This window comes from Cavenderia fasciculata (genome assembly GCF_000203815.1).
Source record: "Cavenderia fasciculata unplaced genomic scaffold Scf_Dfasci-G-b-205a01.r1-3, whole genome shotgun sequence".
NCBI classification, from domain to species: domain Eukaryota; phylum Evosea; class Eumycetozoa; order Acytosteliales; family Cavenderiaceae; genus Cavenderia; species Cavenderia fasciculata.
The window spans coordinates 2,294,292-2,310,292 of record NW_004457737.1 but is presented as its reverse complement, the minus strand read 5'-3'; the positions used below and the strand labels follow the sequence as shown (position 1 = coordinate 2,310,292).

Genomic DNA, 16,001 nt, shown 5'->3' with positions numbered 1-16,001 from the left:
TTTATTGGTTTCTTTGTAATAAACAATCATTATAATAAAAACCCACATCTATCATGTACTGTATCAACTTTAGTCCATTGCTGATGTCAGTAAAATAATATCATCATATTTAAAGTTGTACTTTTGTGATTCTATTTTAATTGATCCATCATTCTTGATTTTCCACTTTATGGTGGGGCGGACAATGGAGGTTGGTTGGTTATGTGCAATGGTGGCTGAGATTGATGGATAGATGGATGGTGGAGGATGGTAGACAGAGGATCCACTATTTACAATTCCACCCTTAATCTTGTATCAAATATAGTACATTGCTGATGTCCTCTAAAATAATATAAATTTAAATCAATATTATTATTTCTTTTTGTGTTTGTCTTTATAGAATTCCAATACTCACATATCATATTACATCATCTAGTATATCTATCTCTATCTTTAGATAATGTATGAATATATATTGATATGATGTGAGTAACAAGTCAGTAATTATTTTTATAAATACAAGAAAAATAAAATAATAAATGGTCTGATCAAAAAGTCAGAGTTATTCAAGTGGGTGTGGTTGCTTTTTTATTTTATTTTATTATAAAGTTTTAATTTTAATAAATTTAATTTACAAACCCATAAAGCATCTTTGGATGCACACCTCTATAAAGACACATATTGCTATAGTTGTAGTGTCACAAATATTTGTTACAAATAATTATTACAATTCTGATGATGAATTAATTAATTTTAAATTCATCAGAAAAATAATATTGATTTGGCGGGTAAAAGAATTAATTAATTAATAAAAAATAATAAATAAAAAGAGAGAAAAGAGAGAAAGCAAGAAATAGAAAAATATAGTTTTGGTTGTTCCCATGGTTGTTTAGACCATGGGAACAGTCCAAAAAAAAAAAAAAGCCCCCCAATGCGAAGAAAATCGACTTACACGGGGGCGAACCTGGGAAACCCTCTGGGTAAAAGTAATTGAATATCTTTTTGTAAAGGAAACCACTTGGGTAAAAGTAATTGAATATCTTTTTTGGGTATAAAAGCCTAGGGAAACGTGGAACATGGATGGACGATGATGGACACGGACGAGGCAACGGAAAATGTATAAAAAGAAAAGAGTAGGAAGAGAGGGAAACCACTTGGGTAAAAGTAATTGAATATCTTTTTTTTAGAAAAGAAGAGGATTGTAATTGCTTGTTGTTGTTGTAATTATTATTAATATTATAATTATTAGTTATTGTTGTTGGTTGAAATTATTATTATTATCATTATTATTATAATTAGTGAGTGTTGTAGGTTGTTGAAATTATTATTAATATTGTTGTTATTATTGTTGTTGTATTATTATTAGTTATTGTAATAAGATGTTGTTATTACCAAAAGAGTTGAAGAGAATAATGATTAGTGTACCTATAAAATAAAAAGAAAAAGAGTAAGTAAATTTAATTTTAATTATCAACATTTGATACAGAGTTAATTATTATGTTGGTCTACGAATGGTGGTAATTGTTGCTTGGAAACTGGTACTCTTGATCACTGGATTTGGGACGGGCGACTGACTAGAGGATTGGTGATGAATGAATGAATGAGGATTGTGGATTGGAGTGATTGGTAATGTTATTATGATTATTCTTTGTTGTAATTGTAATGTTGTTATTTGTTGGTGAACAATGATGGGGGTTGTTTGTACATTGAAGAGGGTGTCTTGTTATTATTTATTGTTATTGTTGTTTGTATTATTATTGTTTGTTGTGATATTATGATTATTATTATTTGTTGTAAATGAAATGTTATAATTATTTGTTGGTGAGGGTTGTCTGTCTATGTAAAAGGAATAATTGTTGTTATTATTATTATTTGTTGGTCTTGTGTTGTTGTTATTATTATTATTTAAATTGTTATTATCAAATGTATTCTTGTTATTATTAATGTTGTTTGTATTATTGGTTGGACAATTGTTTATATTGTGGATTGATTGGAGATCAATATATGATTGATGGGTGGTTGTGGTGAGTATATTGATTGGTGAATATGGATTGTGGATGGTTGAAACATGAGAATGATGATGATGATGAGTTGTTGAAACATTCATCTCAACCAACAATCAAACAAAAAATATTAAAAAAACAATATTAATAATAACAATAATAAAAACAAAATTTAATGTTAATATTGTTTGTATTATTTAATGACTGTGGGTTATTATGATTATTATTGGTTGGTGAACAATAAAGGGGTTGTTTGTCTATGGAAGAGTTAATATTATTATTATTATAATTATTATTAATTGAAGATTGTCGGATGATGATTTGAGGATTGTGGATCGATTGGTGAGGATTGTAAGATTGTTGGTTGGTGATGATTGTGGAGAGTGGGTTGATTAAATGATTGATTGGTGAATGAGGGGATGGATTGGTAAGGATTGTATGATTGTTGATTGGTGATGATTGTTGAATTATTGTTGGATGAATGGAGCCAAAGAAGTTGAGAGAATGATTGCTGGCAAGTGTAAAAGTATCTATAGAATTAAAAGAAGAGTGAGTAAATTGAATCAAATTGAAAGAGTTTGTTACTGCTTTGTTTTTTAATTTTGAAATGTTGGAATGTCTTGATTTAAATGGGCTTGCAATTGATCTTGTTGATTTGATTGTGTTTGATATATATGATGTGTTTGATGATGTGGATGTGTTGAAATGATTAGGTGAAATGGATAATGAATAAACTAATGAAAAATAATTATTATTATTATTATTTGATTGATTATCGATAAGAACTGATGAATGGTTTATATCATGGCTGAAACACGACAACTGAACAGACTCCTCCTCCTCCTCTTCTAAAAGAATGTGGTGGTTGGTTGTTGAATGATTTAAGATTAATTGTGGTAATGATGATTGACAATCTGTGAAAATGACACTTGAATTAAAACATGGAATCAATGATTGATGGTCATTGAAGAATGAAATATTATTATTATTATTATTGGGAATTGGTTGGTTGAAATATGAAACTGAGATTGTACTGCTGCTCACCTCCTGATCTAAATTAATATTGAACAAAACATCACTAGAGTTTAATGGAATGGGTGACATGGATGAGTGAATGGAAATGATTGGAATTGGTTGATGTTCAAAACATGGGATTGTATTTGTGGTTCTGTTCAATTGAACATAATCTTCTTCCTCCTCTAAATGAATGTGGTTGTTGGTTGTTGAATGATTCAATGGTAATTGAAAATGAGATTGAGACAAAACATTTAAACTAAAAGGAGTTAACATTGATGAATTAAATGATAAATTATTATTATTATTATAATATAAAATGGTTGATTGATGGAAAGAAATATTATTATTATTGATAGTATTTGATTGATGTTCAACATGGTTGAACAATGAGAATATGATTGTGTTGTTTAATTGAAATGACACCTCCTTCTTCTCCTCCTCTTCCGCTAAAAGAAAATGGTTGGGTGATGAATGATTTAAGAGTAATGGTGGTAATTGAAAATGAATCGAAACATCACTTGAATTAAATTGAATGTACATGAATAATGAGTGAATAAATGAGACTGATTTATTATTATTATTATTGTTGTTTTTAATATTATTATTATTAATGATTGAAATGTTGAATGAATGTTCATCATTATATTGAATTATTATGTCAGAGGACATGGATGGAAAACAAATTATTGGATTATTGTCTAAACAAGTGTTTGAAATTGTATTGGTGCTGCTGTTCAATTGAACAGTCTTCTCCTTTTCTTCTAAAAGAATAAGGTTGGTTGTTGAGTAATTTGAAATTAATGGTAATGGTAATGGTAATGGTTGTGATTGACATTGAGACACAATAATATCACTTGAATTATTAATGGATAATGGGTGAATAAATGAATAGGATTTATTATTTTTATGAGCAATGGAAATGATTGGAATTGGTTGAAGTTCAACATGGTTGAAAGATGAGGTGTTATGGTAAACATAATGATCGTTGATGCTAATTGATTGAAGTTCAACATGATGGTTGAACGATGAGAATAAAGATGATGATGATGATGTGTTGTAAACAACACCATAATCGTTGTTGTTATGAGAAACAACAAACGAAACAAAGATTGACAAAATAAAGATGATAATGATTAAAGAGTGCATAATAAATTTGAGAGTAGATTAAAATGGATTTAAATTTAATTGTTGATTGGTATTGATTGAGTGTTGTAAAGGCTATAAAAGATGGTAGAAAATAAAGATTAATTTAAATGTTAATATAGTATAGAGAGAGAGCGAGAGAGACAGAGGATAGATAGCAAAGAGAGAGAGAGACAGAGAGAGAATAAATTATTTGTATATATCATACGATTTTTGAAACAAGTTTCATAAAAGAAATAAATTTGAATGCAGTTTCTATATATAGTGAGTGCAAGCGGGAGTGGGTTGGGCAGCGTAATCCAAAGTCCGTTAGAAAGTATAAATATATTTAAATTTAAAAAAAATTTTAAATATATAAATGTTTGTGTGGTGGGGGTATAATATTTTATAAATCTCCTAATAAAACCAAGAGTGAGGAAATAGGAAAGTGCAACACCAAGTCACCCAAGCCAGCCACATTCGTGATAATAATAATAATAATAACCACACCAATATTGCAGCTGATACTCTTGTGCTGCCGATCTGACCATTAGTATTGACGTATCTGAATGCATGTTCACCTCAAGACGCGTACAACTATGGTAGCTACATCGTTGTTGTTAATGAATTTGGTACTGTCAATCGATCTATTTGAACCTTGTTTACTACAGATAGATATATTCTTTATCTGTTACAATGATGAGCAAAAAAACAAAACAGTTCGAAAAAAGAAAAAACCAACCTCATCATATTTTTTTGTGTGTTGTTATTCATCTTCAACCATACTTTAAATGGAGATTTGGCAATGATGATAATAGTGATGACAATAGTGACGATGATTTTTAACATTACATTTTTCTTCTTAATAGTTTATTGGTTATGTGTTGTTGTTGTTGTTGTTGTTTGATTGTGATTGATTGATCGGATAATTATTTTAATTTAATTTAATTGGATTTCTTTTTAAACCATGAAGAATTTGATTGTTTCGATTTCATTAAAAATGTACTTAGTGTAAGTACAAAGATTGCCCATGAAATTACAATTAAAAATCCCTATAGAAATAAATAAATAAAATATTAAAGATGGATGGATAGGTTAATTATTATTATTATTATTATTATTTAGTTGGTGTTGATATACATACTTTCCAAACATCACGATAAACAAAGGAAGAACCTTTGATCATTAAATCACGAAGTACTTTGGCAGCCCAAGTGGTTGGTAAACCATAGGACGCCCAAATGAACCATTTTGGAATCGATTCCAATGGAGCAATTACACCTGATAGGAGAAGTGTTGGGAAGTATGTGGCGAGTGAGAGTTGGATAGCTTCAGTTTCTTGAGTACTGACAGAACTAATAACAAGTCCCATTCCCATACCAACCGAACCAAGTAGCATAATCATGGCAATTACAAGTGCAAGATCACCTTGGATAGGAACCTTGAACCCAAATATAGTGATCAACATGAGAACTGTAGTTTGAACAATGAGCAGTACCATATGTCCTAAAAAGTGACCAGCAATAATAATCTTGGTGTTTACTCCAATTGCATAGATTCTATCGAGTGATCCATCACTCTTTTCCTTGACAAACGAGACTGCAGTGATGGCAATCGAGTGTGCAAAAATGATTAGCGATATCATACCAGGAGCGAGGAAAGATAATAAATTGGTGCTCGTTGTACCATATACTGGCGGTTCCATAATGATTGGATTTAGACTCATGTTGTACGATTCACCAAATGCTTCAAATGACAATTGCATCTGTTGTTCAATCAATACTACAATCTGATAGTTACTGTAATCCAAGTATAAATTGATATTTGATTGATTAACCAATGCTGTGTCTGTTGGATCTTGGAATCTTAAAGGTAAAGTTGATGTAAAATTTTCTGGTATTATCATTGCTCCATAATCTTTAAAAACAAAGTATTAAATATTAGTAGATATTAATCTTTGTAGATTGTATTTGTTCGTCGGTCTGTCTGTCTGTCAACATACTATAACCATTCTTTATAGAGTTTACGGCATCAATTGTATTATTAAAATAATTAATTTCAAATAAAGGTGATTGAGAAAGGAATGAAATATATTGTGTTCCAAGATTAAGGTTAAATGGTGCTCCCATTCCTATATCATTATTTACAACCTAAATATAAATAAGTATATAGTATAGTATTCTATTAGTATCCAAGAGAATGATAATAATGTACATTTGTTCAACATTTGACTTACAGCAAAATTTAAATTCTTTGGAGTTGAACCAATACAAATAAAGAATAGAACAATTTGAAAGGTTGGTGACAATAATTCAAACGACAATACAACCTTGTTTCTAAAGATTTGTGTCAGTTTTCTTTTGGCCATTGCCATTACTTGTTGTAGATTCTTTGTAAATTGATTTCTTTGGTCTTTATGATTCAACAATGAACTCTTTTCATTTAAATCATAATTATCATTTACTGAATACATTGGTTCTATATATTTGAAAATTAAATTGGATCAGTAATGTATATATTATATTATAGTCGATTAGATTGTTGAAGGATCTTCTTACCAATTTCTTCATTTTCTGAATTTAAACCATTACTATTATTGTCAGGTGATTTTGAATTATTATTATTATTATTATCTTTGTTATTGTTATCGGATACCATTACATCAAAGAAATCAGTACTTGTAGTTGCTTCTAAATTATTGTTGTATGAATTATTGTTGTTGTCTTGATTTAGTACTGATTGATCACTTGACTTGCAAAGCAAGAGAAATACATCTTCCAATGTATCACGTTTATATTTTCTCATTAATTTGTCTGGTACACCTTCTTCCAAGATACTACCATGTCTCATAAAAGCCACTCGATCGGCCATTCTTGCCTCTTCGATGTAATGTGTTGTAACAATGACAGTCACACCAGACAAGGCAATTTCACGAAGATAATTCCAAATCTTTGATCTTACCAATGGATCAACACCTAAGTAATATTAAAAAGAATCTTTGTCTATTAAAATCAATGAAATCAAACCTTGTCTATCTATAGACGTCTACACTATAACATACCAACAGATGGTTCATCTAGAATCAACATTTTGGGACCATGTAATAATGCAACCGAGAGAGATACTCTTCTCTTTTGTCCACCAGATAGTGTTCCGACGATACGAGATTCAGGTGGTAGATCGAGAAAGGTCATTATCCAAGCCTTTCTTTCTTTGAATGTTTGATCGTCCATGCCATGAAGTGTAGCGTGGAATTGAAGTGTCTCTGCAATCGACAAATCATCGTATAGAGCAGTTTCCTGTGGTGCATAACCTACATCGGAACCTGGTACAGTGTGTCCTGCACTATGTGGTTCCTTTCCAAACACTAGTACTCTACCTGAATCAGGTATCAATCTTCCTAATATGATTTTTAACAGTGTTGTCTTTCCTGTTGGCGTAACGTAGGTAGGTAGGTATAGATAGTAAGATTTAGTAAGAATGTTTGGTCGATGTATCAATACAAGAGATACTAACCACAACCGGATGGCCCTAATAAAGCAACAATAGATCCTTTGTTCACATGAAGGCTCATATTCTCGACGACCTTTGTCTTTCCATACCCTCTAGATACATTTTCAATCGAGACTGCAGCCTCTGTTGATTCTACCATATTGATTTCTTGTCTTGTCTATATATATATATATATAGTAGAATTAATAGGGTTCCTATATCAAGAAGAGATATCTCTTTAATAGGACTTTCAAACCCTAAGCTCGGCAAGGTCAATCCCCCGATTGAGAGTAGGACAGATTTCTCTCGAGAAACATATTAAAAAATGTTTTTTCGTATCTTATTTTTTTTCAATATTTCCATTTCATCAACAACTATCCATCCCTCCCTCTAAATCAGAACCAACAATTTGGCAATTCTAAAGACTAGCAATGGATGGAGTTGAAGATAAATCTAGAACACTCTCAAAGCCGGGTGATACTCTATTGTAGAGTTAAAGATTGCAATGACATTCTCAATGATTCTGAATAACGATAAAACAACAACCACAGGAGCATAAAAATAAAGTCACCCTCTTGATATGATCAACTCATGACAACAAAAAATTCAGTTCATGACAAAGAAATTGTAACAACCATGTGATCTGCAACTGATCATTATTAATACGACATGTAGCACTCATATACCGCAGATGAAAAATGTCGTGATCAAAAAAACAGACGAGGGTCCTTCCTTTTGAGACATGATCAGTTGCTGATCTTGTTGCGACCTGAGCTAGTTCGTCCCGACTGTTGCTATTTTAATTTAAATCTAAGGAATATCATTATAAATACTGATCTTTGAAATTGAAATCTTATGAATTTATTTTTATATATATATATATAATGCGTTGCCAAAAAGCGCTAAATCATGGAGATCTGTGTAACTTCACTTTTACTGACCAAAATTCTATTTTCGATCACGGTTATGATCACTATGGAGTATGTATCCAATGTGGAGCTGAAGTCTCGAAACAGACAATGAAAAGTCACAACCACAAAACCAGTGAAAAACACAATAAAAATCATGTTTCAGGTAAATTTAATTATTTTCACATAAACAAAAACAGGTTCGACATTAATCTACGTAAAAAAAGTAAAAAATAAAATATTAATAACCTATATATCTATTACATTTCATTACATTCTTATTATCTCTTTTAGAAATTTTAAAACAATTTATCAAAGAATTAGTTGGAGATGATGATTATGAAGAAGCATTAAAGTTGTTCTCAAGAAGGAGAAGAAGACACACTAGGTTGAATAATGCAATGAGATATGATATCTCGGAAGAAAGTAGTACCACAACTTTTCAAGACCTTCTTGAATTATACCCACTTGAGGAGATTCTTCCCCCCAGTGCAGCAAATGGGTAATTAGTTAGAACGAGCGGCCAATCTCGTAATTTTATTTCAAATAACTAACCATCACTATTATTTTTTTATTGATGATCGCAGAGCATACGTACCCCTTGGTTCCTCCCAAGAGGCTTCCTGGGAGACGTTTGCCTCATCAGTCTCTAGTATGTATATTAATATCTATACATATACAACTTTTATAGATACTAACTTTTTTTAATTTATAAGATGCAGAAAATGAATATCTTAACCTGTTGTATGATAATTACCTATCTCTTGATATAGGTGAGAAGATCTTGTCTTTGGCAAGATCAATAGATTTTGACAAGATAAAAAACCTAAGAGAAAGGGATAAATCTTTCATCCAATCGGCAGTAAAAGATGTAAGATATTAAAATACATTACATTAAGTTTTTTTCATTGATATTAACTATTCATTTTGATACAAGAAAATCACCACAATGTCCCAGGAGCCTCTTATTTATTTGACCAGATTAGATTCTGTTTTGGCCGATATTCTTGGAAGCAAATATTCACAATTTATGTCTTTAAAGTAGGCATTATATATAAATACTTTATTGAACACTAGGTTAACACTTTCTAATTATTATTTTCTAGCCAAAAAGATGTAGACGATATGTGGGTTCACATAAGTGAGACAACATACAACCACTTTTATTCAACCAACAAATGGGCATCTATAGTCAATGGTGATACAAATGGTTGCCACATATTTCTGGAATTTTTTCTAGATTCATTTATGACTGGATCCAATGGTGCATCTCAATACGGTTTCTATATGGGGATCATAAACTCAACATTGAAGCTGCCCAGAAAAATTTTGATAGCAATATTCCCAAAGGGTGCGCTTCCCATTCAATTTTGTTTGAAAAGAATAATCTCCCATTGGAAGGATTTATTAGTATGTATATAAAATTAATTGTATAATTATGTTTTTTTTATGTTGTTTATTAACAAATTTAATTTTAGATCAACGGTATTACCACCCTTGTTCATTCTAGAGGTCAAGTAATTAAAGTAAATGTCCATATTGCCAGAGGAATATTCGACACTCCTGGTGCCCATGAGGTGTTGTCGATTTCGAACCACAATTCGTATCTTCCGTGTCGATATTGTTTGTGTCCTCTAGAGACAATGAATTCCTCATCAGAATCTCATCCATTACGAGACATGAGAGATACATGCGAATGGTACTCAAAATCATCATCTAGACAATCTTGAACCGGCACAAAGAGAAATAATGAAACAAAGAGGGATTGACTTGGGTCTCAAAGATAGTCCTAGTATGTATATTATTTTAAAAGATAAACTGTACATCTATAAAATCTACTAATTATTATTATTATTTATTCTACATTCAAAGGTCCTTTATTGTATTTGCCCAAGTTCAATATGTTCCTTGATTGTCCACCAGATTTCCTCCATGCGCAGCTCATTGGTCTGGCAAAGCGTCATTTATTATTTATAGTTGATGGTATATATAATCATTAATTTTGATTGTACAAAAATTCATTTACTAATCTTCAATAATATATTATTATAGAAATTACACCTGAAGAGGTTTTAAACTGCCAAGGAATAATTAATAACTACAAGAGCGAGATCGGAGGAAATTTAGAACTATCAAGTATGCAAATTTGACATTTTAATATATATAATAATAATTATAAATCATTGACAATCTTTTATTTATTTAGAGATAAATGCTTTCACTGGAAACACAATGCTCAAACTGATGACCTTTTCTCTTTATATATTTGGCTGGATGAAAACTCATGATAACATTCGATACCAACGTGTCTACAAGTGTTTATTGATTCATGTCAGGTAAGCACAAGTGATTTTATTAAATATTCTTTTAAACAGCTAAACTAATGAACATTGTATATATTTAGATATTTTTTTATGTTACGTCAAAGAACCATCACCGAAAAAGACATCTCAACGATTGAACAATTAATTTTGGATTTTGGAAATGAATTTGAATACTTATACGGGTTCAAAAACCATCATGTAATTAATCTTCACTACAATAACCATTGGGGTCTCATGATAAGAAGACATGGGCCCCCTATACACTGGAGTTCTAACAACTACGGTGAGTATCACTATTATGAATATTAATATTTATAAACATTTAATTAATCTAAATATTTTATTTCTCAGAAAGCAACCACTACAAGATTGACAAGGTAATTAAGCGCCAAACAAACCAGAAATCGTACCTGCGATTATATTCACTTGAATATGTCAAATATATGAGAGATTTAATCTTATTGACCAACCCCGAGACAATGAAATGCTCAAGTCAACCTACCTATGGTCGAAAGGTGACAGTCAAAGTTGCCGATGCCTCCACGGCATATTATTACAATCTTCAGGCCGATGGAAATCAAACGTACACGTCGTACTCCTCGGTCACCATTCTCAGAGAGCAATTCTCACTTGGCAAAGTAATTTATTTTTATATAAATGATGGTCCTTCATATGAAAAGAACGATCTGGTGTCTCAAGGGGAAATCATATCTATTGAAACAAAAATTGTGATTGTCAGAGAGCTATTCTCATCTGACATGCACCAGTACCGCCGAGCTGGATTTCTAAAGGTTCAATTCCATAGCATCATTACAACAGGAGTTGTGGTCCCTTTGGATAAACAATCATGCCTCTTGTTCAAAGAGTAGCTCAACAACAACAACAAGATAAAGATAAAAAAAAATACCGCCAACAAATAAATACAAATAAAAAAAAATGTTTTTTAACTAATTTTTTGAAATAAACATGCTAGCCACTGGTGGTGTTCAACTTTCGTCTTAGTCTATATCATCCAATTTTTTTTTTAAGAGAGAGAGAAAATAATGAACAACATCTTCAACCTTAACAACATAGATACCCCAACACCAATCATCAACCGATTACCGTTTGTGGAAGATAATAATCACACTAGTATTTATCAATCACCATATGTTTCAAATTATGTTTCACAACAATTCGATTCAAACGATATGAACAATGTAGAACAACCTACCAACACGTTTCCTACATTTCTATATAACGCAAATTCAACACAAAATGATCATAATGCAGGTGATGATAACAACCAGTACCAAGTAACTCGCCAACAGAGAGATCGAAGTTTTCACCCGTACAACACAATTTAAACGACATATCAATATGTTTCACATCGCACCAACAACAACAACAACAATAGCAACTCAACCATTATCAGTTAAACAACGACTTTTTCACTAAATCATTTATAAATAAGGTATCAAACTAATATATCACCATCAAGACAAGTCTTCTCATCAATATATTTCTATTTTGAAGTTGCAAAGTACAACAACTTATAAGGTTCAAACACATAGATCAGAGCTCCACACGTCTACAAGTCTTTCGAATATGGGAAACGTTTTAGAGACAAGCTTAAACGATGGATTGATGCTGATATCTTGGTTTTTGTCATGATATAGTAGTAGACTCTTATTACAATTGTTAACAATATTGGCAGTCCTATTACATCATGACAAAAACTAAAGTTTATCGTCAAGTTGAGCATCCCCCAATTGGATTTAAACAAAAAGGTATGTTTCTCTCATATCTAATCTTTAAAGTAGTCAATATTAAGTGAATTAAAAAGAAAAAAGAATCATCATCGTTGGATATTTATTTGTTTTTTGTTATTTGTCACAAACAAATAATATATATAATTATTATTATTTTGAAACCAATAGAATGGTCAATGTTATTATAATAACAATCACTAGAGATATAACAACAGTACTGATTGCAAGAGTTTTAACAAGCCTTCGATTATTTCGTGCACGTGCCATTCTTTTCAAAGGTCTGACAATATCTTCTTGAATCTCGATTCCAAGATCATTGAGTGGTACTCCAACTCTATTACCATCATCGTCGTCATCATCATCTTCATCATCTACTCTGTTGTTGTTATTGTTATTACTATTACTACTATTTGACGACTCTGTCATACTGTTACTATAGTATTTTTGATGAGGATTGTAAAATTGATTAAACTTGCTTTCCGATGCAGATGGATAAAGAATGTTGAATTGTATTTTCATTTCATTCTCCAGACGTATGCGATCCTGTTGCAATGTTTCCAATACTGCATTCTTTGATGTTGCAATTGAAGAGATTTCCTTGATATTGTTTGATAGACGGAGTGATGTCCAAGCAATAATATCTATACAATGGTCAGACAATGGTACACCAGCACCGCCACCACTACCACCTCCTTGTTGTTGATTGAGTAATGTAATTTCCAATCTTAGAGCATCGCTTTGCTTCTTTAAGAGATTCAATCGTTTTTCTACTTTTGCACTCTTTGTCACCTTTTCTTCATCATCTTGTTGTTGTGATAATCTTTGCTCCTCTATTTTCTCTTGCCATACTTTAATAAAATCTTCAAATTTAATTTGATTAAATATAGTTGTAATGATCCTATTTCCACCATGTGTAGTAGTAGTCGTAGTAGTAGTTGCGTTATTATTATTATTATTATTATCTTGTTGTTGTTCGTTATTATTTATAAAACCAAAAGATTCCAATTCTTTTAATTCTCTTTGTTTCATTTCCTTTTCCTTTTTAAAGTAATGGAAACGTTTGTCTTGTCTTGATTTTGTGTTTTTGATGATTTCCTTGGTTTGCGTGATGATGGAGAGTGAAAGTGCGAGAAACATGCGCTGGTCGGCTTGCTCGGCCGCCTGCAACATCTGCTCAAAGTCGTTAAAGATGGATCGCTCCTGTGCCGTCATGTTTTGGTTGAAACGGCGAAGAGTCTGTCGCGCATGTCGTATGACACTCATCACAAACGGATGTGAAATGTCGTACTGTGAAGAGAGCAACACACCGATATCCTTGGCCATTCGGCGCTTGGCAATCTCCTCGGCGTACTCTATATCGTCAGATGCGTGCGAAAAGTCGAGATCGCGTGCCGGACTGTACTTAAGATCAATCTCGGCCGACTGAGCCGACACACGTGCAAAGTAGAGCAGCAGATAGTGTTGTTTGGTCGCCACCCAGTACCAAGCCAACCCACGACGCAACTCTGCAATATTCTGGTCTTCGGGTGGGATTGCAAACCCTCCGTTTATCTGCTGTCCAATTTGATGACAATACTTGTGTATCTTGTTCTTCATGATGCGGTCAGTCTCAAAATCGACCAGATTCGACAGATACGCAATCTCCTTGTTGATTGGTGTCGCAATCTTGTTCATTTCTTCGTCATGATACTTGGAGTACTCGTCCTCAAAATACTCTACCAAAAACTTTTCTTGCATTTGTTGTTGTAAACTATACAATGGATATATAAAATGGGTACCTGATGGTGTAGGTATCTGTTGTTGTTGTTGTTGTTGCTGCTGTTGCTGTTGCTGTTGATGTTCTTGTTGATATTGAACTATATCATATTCAAAACGTTTAGCTCCATCTCCTCCAAAATTGATTGAAAATTTGTCTCCATAAGAGATAGTGCCAATAGTAGCATACAACTTTGTAATGCTGATTGGCAACGATGACTTGCCCAGCAACACTCCATTCTTTGTGAAAAAGATAACTTTTTGTGAAAAATCATAACCACATCCAACCGTATCATTGCGCATCCAAGGTTCACTAATTTCCTTTCCCATCACCGGTGTATAATACATTCCTCCATCACCTCCATGAAATGAAACATTTGTCCTAAAAAAATAAATAAATAAATTTAAAAAGTGTTATTCCAAATAGCCCCTCATCATCAATATATATATATATATCTTTACATACTTTAAAACTTGTTTCTTATCATATTGTTCACAAGAAAGGGAATAACCAATAAATATATTTTGATCAATTCCAGCAGCCAATAATGTTATTTCAAAATAGGCAACAGTAAAATTACCAAATGGTAATGGTGTTATTTTTTTCTTTGATTGAATAAACTAGAAATAGAAATAATAAATAAAATCGTCAATCATTGTCCATTCCATTCCACTGCATCATTATGATTGATAACATACAAGAGTAGAATCTGGTTTTGATTTCCTAGTATTTAATATAATTGTATTACTATTAGGAGAGTGACTATTGTAATTGTGATGATGATGAGTATTGATATTTGATTTAAGTAAATCATGATGATTTGGTGGAGGTGGTGGTATAATATTTAAATGATGATTATGTATGTAAAGTGGTTGTTGTTGTTGTTGTTGATCCGGTTGTTGTTGTTGTATTGGTTGTTGTTGATCTGGCTGTTGTTGTTGTAATTGATGATGATTTGTAATTCTCAATGAATTGTCATCACTTAGATATAAAGGTGATAAACTAATATCCTTTAATGCTTGATATAAAACATGGTACTCTCGATACCAATCTATTTGTTGTTTAAATAATTTTTGTACACCTATAACCAGATTCACATAGAAAGGTTAGTATAATATATAATTGTTTCTAGCCAAGTACAGGTACTGCTACTACTATAGTTTACCTGAATTAATTTTAAAATCCTTTACACAATAGTAATGCCACAATGAATTTGATTGTGATACTCTATAGAAGAACTTTGATAGACTTGACATATATATACAGATTTCCTTTGAGCTAAAGTTCTTCATAACTTGCTCAAATACCTCGACTGGCAATGAATAGATATAACATGTCGTTGACAATGACATTGATAATGATGATGATGATGACATTGACGACGATGAAGATGATGACAATAATTGAGTACTACAATCATCAATGAAATGACTATCACTAAATTGATTATTGTGATGATGATGACTATTCGTGCTATGTCTTTTGAATCTCGTACTGCTAGACGACTCATCAACCATCATGATGGAATCGTCATAACTTGATTTCATATCTCTATCTACTCTATCCTATCTCTACTTATTCTACTTATTCTACTTATTCTACTTGTTTGACAAATTAATGATGGTTAGTCGAAAAAGTTGTTGCAAGGG

The 16,001-nt window shown here is 31.8% G+C and overlaps 4 protein-coding genes across 4 annotated transcripts; 1 reads left to right on the top strand and 3 right to left on the bottom strand.

Moving 5' to 3' along the window:
- Positions 1-1,474: 1,474 nt before the first annotated feature.
- Positions 1,475-4,145, bottom strand: DFA_03602 (uncharacterized protein; the record flags this gene model as incomplete). The annotated part of the gene is made up of 2 exons (XM_004363147.1): positions 1,475-1,698; positions 2,150-4,145. 2 exons carry the CDS (start codon positions 4,143-4,145, stop codon positions 1,475-1,477), a joined length of 2,220 nt encoding a protein of 739 aa, XP_004363204.1.
- A 920-nt stretch (positions 4,146-5,065) lies between these two features.
- On the bottom strand, positions 5,066-7,773 carry abcG20 (ABC transporter G family protein; the record flags this gene model as incomplete). Its single annotated transcript, XM_004363146.1, has 7 exons — positions 5,066-5,173; positions 5,266-6,038; positions 6,124-6,271; positions 6,358-6,599; positions 6,680-7,096; positions 7,183-7,652; positions 7,724-7,773. The coding sequence occupies 7 exons, from the start codon at positions 7,771-7,773 to the stop codon at positions 5,066-5,068; spliced, it is 2,208 nt and encodes a 735-aa protein (XP_004363203.1).
- Positions 7,774-8,497: 724 nt separating this feature from the next.
- DFA_03600 (uncharacterized protein) lies at positions 8,498-12,498 on the top strand (the record flags this gene model as incomplete). Its single annotated transcript, XM_004363145.1, has 13 exons — positions 8,498-8,687; positions 8,816-9,023; positions 9,109-9,173; positions 9,238-9,265; positions 9,628-9,935; positions 10,242-10,313; positions 10,574-10,657; positions 10,728-10,857; positions 10,926-11,043; positions 11,197-11,222; positions 11,412-11,483; positions 11,978-12,140; positions 12,361-12,498. The coding sequence occupies 13 exons, from the start codon at positions 8,498-8,500 to the stop codon at positions 12,496-12,498; spliced, it is 1,602 nt and encodes a 533-aa protein (XP_004363202.1).
- A 248-nt stretch (positions 12,499-12,746) lies between these two features.
- DFA_03599 (uncharacterized protein) lies at positions 12,747-15,899 on the bottom strand (the record flags this gene model as incomplete). Its single annotated transcript, XM_004363144.1, has 4 exons — positions 12,747-14,733; positions 14,818-14,972; positions 15,051-15,370; positions 15,617-15,899. 4 exons carry the CDS (start codon positions 15,897-15,899, stop codon positions 12,747-12,749), a joined length of 2,745 nt encoding a protein of 914 aa, XP_004363201.1.
- Between the last annotated feature and the right edge of the window lie 102 nt (positions 15,900-16,001).